The following is a 6,000-nucleotide window of genomic DNA, read 5'->3' on the forward strand; positions in this document are numbered from 1 at the left end:
GGTCATATTGTAAATTTTGTCCCAATTTACTGTATACATAGTAGTGTAATTTTGATAATCTTTTTTTCCAGGAAAATTTCTTTAATGAAACATTAAATTTCTTAAATTTTATCTACTCTGAGCAATTCTCAGGAGTCAATTTTTTCCTCAGTTACATTATACATTTTTTAAATTTACTTAAATAATAGGAAGATAAACAGATTAGCATGACCTTTAATAGGGATATAAAGAAAAATTTCAAAATTAGGTATGAGAACAAGATTTAAGAAGGAGTATACACTGACCAACAAATTTTTTCAAAATCTCAGCTGCATGGGATTTTTTCACTGATTCTTAATAATTTGGGCATGCTGATTTCAAATCTGCAATCAGTTTTTTTTTCTCCTTGCTCTAGTTTTCATACAATTCAAACGTTTGCATTCCATCACTTTATGTTTATGTTATTGACATGGTTTACAATAAAATTGTGTAGATATGGACCTACTAAAGTACCATGAGACAAGTGGACAATTTGAATTGATCTGAAAATGATTGTCTCCTCAGACAACAGACAGGTTACACTAAGTATCCCTGCTTTATTTGCATGTGAAACAGCAGAGATTGAGACAAACACTGGAACCAGGAGTGGCCCATGCGTAAGACTTTGTGCAAGCAGCCAAATATTGTCAATGTCCAATTGTCAGTAGAGAGAAGATCATTTTTCCTCCACTGCATATCAAACTGGGGTTGGTTAAACAGTTTCTGAAGGCATTAAATAGAGATGGTGAATGTTTCCAACATATAGTTGGTGCTCTCCCTGCTTTGTCTCTTGAGAAGATCAAGGCAGGTGTGCTCGATGGGCCCCAGATTTGCACACTCGTTCACGACCAATAATTTGTCTCAAAAATGAACAACAGAGAAAGAATTGCATGGGTGTCATTGGTGGTGGACATGGAGACCGAGAAAGAAGAGAAGAGAGCGAACTGTGGTGATCAGTGAATAGTGGTGTGTGAAGGTATGTGATACAGAAGTCATGAAGCCACTCAAGGAAAAAGCTGTACAAGATCAGGGTTAGGATTCTGTTTTGAACTGTCTTACATCAGGTATAAAGTTAGATAGTAAGAACACATATATAACATTGTTGGTTTGTTTATGTCTGCATGTTACAGAAATTCATTAACAGTCTATTGTCGGGTTTATTGTGTGTTCCTGTTACTTGGAAATTTGGATTTGTCAGGATGTGTTCTGGTAAGTTTCACTGGAAGCACTATATGTTCTTGGACAAATTAAATTGCTATCCGGTTATTCCTTTGGTTCATTGTCTTTGTCTGGACTCTACTGAGATCAATGGATTTCCCTATATAAGTGTCTGCTCCATTTGGTGCACTTGTTATCACTTTGGTCCATTGAAGAAATCATCAAAATTCTTCTCTGCATCAACTCGTTCGTTCCTTTTATTCTCACAGCAATTTAACTGTTTATTGCCCAGTTCACTGAGAGTGTTTCATTATATATCTATCCACATATGCAAAGAGGTTGTGTTGTCCTAGTATATTGTCAGTTTAGATTGTCATCATGTTTAAAAAAAAAAATTTTCTTTTTTACTTATCCTCTACCTTATTTTTATTTGCTCATCTATGTTCTGTTTATTGTCAATACTAATATTGTAAATTATCATTTTTCTTTGTATGCGCGATGTATTCAAGATTGTAAAATGTCTCGTTGTTTTTTTTTTGTATTTATTTATTTGTTATTTTTTGGAAGTTATTTGTATGGAGGAAATTCCTAGTTTTGTAATCTGTCCCCATCTGAGGGAGGAATTATGAAGTATGGTATAAAACTCAGATAAGTGAATCACTTGCCTGTTTATAACCTTATACAGTGAATAGTTTTTTTTTCTGCCAATTGGATTTATTCAACTCTTTGTCTTCTCACTGAAGGACTCTTTGTGTGAATCGCCATGTGCTGTGTATATGCCAACTTCATAGAGATATTATTTATTATAAAGTTAGAGTTAAAGATTATAAAGTTAGTTTTAAGTGTATTTCTTGCTCGCCTCCTCCTTTTGTGGTAATCAAATTCACTTATACCTGCGAATTTTAACACCACGGATCTTCGCAATCCCACAAGGTCAATGAGTTAAACATAAAAAATTGAAATTTTGACATTTATTAATTGCAAAAATACCAGAACTCTCCGGAAAAAACAAACCTCTGATCTGAACTCAGCACCCCCAAATTAATTAACACGTGTTAATAGATATTCAACAAAAAATTTGTTGGCCAGTGTTATTTTTCAAGATGAAAAAGATGTTACATTTTGAATACATAATTAATTATATTATTGAAGAAGGTGGAAATAATCTTAAATATTAATTTAATTATTCATTGCTTGAATTGAGCAGTGTACAACTGATTTCAGTAGCACTATCTCATGTTTACCAATTCTTCATCTTTTGGATTGAGAATCTGCTGTTGTATCCTGAGCAAGAAATTTTCTGCCTTTTTGACATAACATAAAATTTTTAATGAATTATCTTATCTTTGCACACATGCATTTACAACAAATACTAAATATTCGAAGTTAGCTGAATGTCAATTTTTAGAAATTGTCATTCTCCAACATTAACATTTTCTTTGAGTTTGATGTTGCCATATGTATGAGAAAGCCAGTCTGAAAGTTCTTGTAAATCTAAGCCACATGTCAAATCACATTTTCTAGGTTAAACACTATAAGGAATTACATTCATTCATTTCTTTATTAACGCACACAATGGTACATGCCGGGTTCTGCAGTGAGCACTACCCGGTTATAATTCCTTATACACTATAAGGAATTACAGTATTAACTTTTATAATTTTTTTCTACAAATAATAAAGTTTTAATATAATACTTATTATATATGGTACAATGTATTATTACACTGTATTCTATATTTTTATAACTACATGAGTAATCTGTTTAATAGGAAAAACCAATATTATAAAACTATTATTGTGATAGAGAATGAAGATTGAATAAACGGTAAAAATGCCAAAAGTTTTGATGACAATCATTCTGTAAGTTGTGTTTTTATTTCTCGGCCTTTGCATTCCAAAATCAGCCATTTCTAGCTATCAAGTCAGTCTTATCTATAATATAAGATTGGCAGGAATGAATCTAATTAGTTGTCAATAACCTATTGGCTTCTTGGATGTGTAATATGTCCTTGTGCTTGTAATTAGAGAGGCTTAGATGCTCAATCCTTGCATTTTGGAAATAGTTCTGCATTTATATTTTGAATTGGGCATGGCAAATTTAGAGCTGATTCCATTTATAACCATATTGAGACTATTAAGTTTTTTTATGAGCTACAAATGTCTATGTATGGTAGAATCAAAAATAAAACTTTTATTTAATAGTATGAATATTTACAGAAGACTACCTTTAAGTAAGCTCTATCTGCAGCTAAATATTTCTTCTAGTGTCCCATACCATTTGTCCAAGCATTCTTGAAAGCCATTTTTTATATCTTTAAGAGTTTTCAGTTTCCATCAGTTAGTCTTAGCTAATTAATATGTATATAGCCATGAAAGGTATAAGAATGCTTTTTCAACCTCTTTATTCCTCAATCTCATCCTCAAAGACTTTGGTCTGCTTTCTAAAATGAAAGAGAAGGATTACAGGTTTCAGTAGCAGAGGTCAAAACTACAGCAATGTTACACATAAAAACATTACAAAAACTTAGTTTCCAGGATCGCTTTTACAAATGATATGGAAACAGATAGAAATATGTATCTACAGTAGAAACTTATTTTGAAAGAGGTGTCTTCTAGAGTTTGTTTCAAATATAAGTGTTGTATTCCAAACCTGTGCCAAATTTTTTTTTATTTTTAGCTCTATTAAAATTTACTTTCCTTAACAGTTATGTTCATATGTATCTTACATATCAAAAGAAATCAGATGCCTGATTTCTTTCAGATTTTTTCTAACATTATTCTACTAAGAAGTGAAAAAGTAAAATGGTTCTAGATGCTTTGTTGTAGACATTTGTTCGAATAGATTAAATATCTGAACTTTATATGGCAGTATCAAAGTAATTAGAACAAATATACATATTAAAATGACTTCATTTAATTTACGAATATGTACAGCTTATGAGTGAAACATTTTTGCACTCCAAAAGACTTTTGTTTTTTTTTTTTATGTTAATTAGTAAGAGTAATTCTACAAAAAATTAGAAAGAAATTGAGCATTTCCAACCAAGATACTTCTTATTAGTAGAAAAAAATATATTTGATATTTTCTCTTCTCGTATACTTGCTTTTAAAAACTAATTTGATATCATTAAAGGATTGTCTTGTAAATTCATTAATTACTCTAATGCAATGTAAAGGCACTGAATGTTTGTTGTTATTTATATTAAAAATGTAGATTTAGCTGCTATTTTGAAAATAAATCAGATATTAAATTTTAAATCTTACCATTAATTAATAATTATTATTGATTGAATGAATATTGAATATTTGTTATTTATAGTATTTTTCATTTTTCAGGATACTCTGCAGTATCATTTATTGGATGAGTCTATGAAATTGAGTAGAATATTCTCTTTTATGGAAGAAGTAAAGCAAAAATTTTCTTTAGAAGATTATCTCGTTAATGATACTACATTAGAGCAGATTTTCTTAGCATTTGCCAGATCGACTTAGATGATATCGACCTTACAAGTATTTTTTAATAATGTATTCTATCATTATTTATTTAAATGGTAACTTAAAATTAACTAAATGATTTGTTTGAAACATATATATTATAATTATGTATTCATTGCTATGAAACCGTGGTGTCTCTAGGGGTACATATCTGGTGTCACCTGTGACATCATAAGATGTGGATGACACTGAAATGACTAAAATTTTTGCGCAATGTTTCAACAGAAATTTTTTATTTTTAAAAACTATCCCTGTAGTTGCTTATAACAATAAAAACATTGTTTGTATGTAAGCCCAGTTTATGTGTGTCAGTATTAATATAGCTGAATTGTTAAAACACTAAGCTAATTTACTTTTTGAACTTGTCATTATTACCAAATTATAATAAAAAATACAAAAATGTTTTACATTCTATAAATACGATCATAAAAATAAATAAATAAATGTAAATACATGTGGGCCATGCATGCGATATTGTTATTTAAAGGTTTAATTTTAATTTTCTTAGTTGTTTATGCAATTACATTTAGTAATATGTAGGAAATATTGTGGTGATGCAGGTTAATGAAAACCACATGTTATAAACAATATACATTAAACCATCTTTCATTTAGGAATACAATGACAATATCAATTTATTTTCTCTTCACAGTAACTTACAATATTCTCCTTTCTGTTGCCCGTTCTTAACAGTATTATTTGTTTTCCCAACAATTATGCATCCCGAAGCTAGTGTGCGGAAAATCCGTTTCCATCGTGTTATATTACTAATTAAAACTAAATTATTTTAGATTAATACTAGTACTAATATAATTACAGAAGGAAGGAAAATTAAGTTGCTTACGATATTGAATCAATTTGAATCAAAACCAAAACATATACAGGATCATCCATAATAATAATGAAAAATGTGCCTAAAAATCAAGAAAAGGAAATTGAACCAGCATAGCCAACAAATGCGGTGGAGACAGAATAATAGAAAATTACCACAACCACAAAGAAGACAGAAAGACTATTCACAAGGTTTTTACCAGATTTGTTTAGTATTGTTGCGTTACTGTCCTAGTGATAATTTAAAATCANAAATTCGTACGATAAAAGATCACTTTTTTCTGGTTTGTATTTGAATTAGGAAAACCTGGAATATATTCGAATTGTACAGTCCCCCTATAACACTGTTGATTTTTCCGTTTTATATGAATTCCATGTTGTACGAGTCACTTAGATTTTACAAATACCTGAGCCGTTTACAGCCCCGCACACGTATTTATAAAATCTAAATGACTCGTACAACATGGAATTCATATAAAATGGAAAAATCAACAGT

General features: G+C 30.1%; 1 protein-coding gene across 2 annotated transcripts in view; it reads left to right on the forward strand.

Annotated features, from left to right (window-relative positions):
* Positions 1-5,726, forward strand: part of LOC111639235 (ATP-binding cassette sub-family A member 1-like) — a 55,185-nt gene extending 49,459 nt beyond the window's left edge. Inside the window, exons 15-16 of one of the 2 annotated variants that reach the window (XM_023385044.1) lie at positions 4,515-4,688; positions 5,493-5,726. In XM_023385044.1, coding sequence (XP_023240812.1) covers positions 4,515-4,670 — 156 coding nt within the window. In that variant the 3' untranslated portion in view covers positions 4,671-4,688; positions 5,493-5,726. Of the gene's footprint in view, positions 1-4,514; positions 4,704-5,492 lie in introns of those variants that run through there. The other variant, XM_023385043.1, reaches the window with a different exon arrangement.
* Positions 5,727-6,000: the final 274 nt, after the last annotated feature.

This window comes from Centruroides sculpturatus, unplaced genomic scaffold (genome assembly GCF_000671375.1).
Source record: "Centruroides sculpturatus isolate CEXI.00-Female unplaced genomic scaffold, Cexi_2.0 scaffold1311, whole genome shotgun sequence".
NCBI classification, from domain to species: Eukaryota; Metazoa; Arthropoda; class Arachnida; order Scorpiones; family Buthidae; genus Centruroides; species Centruroides sculpturatus.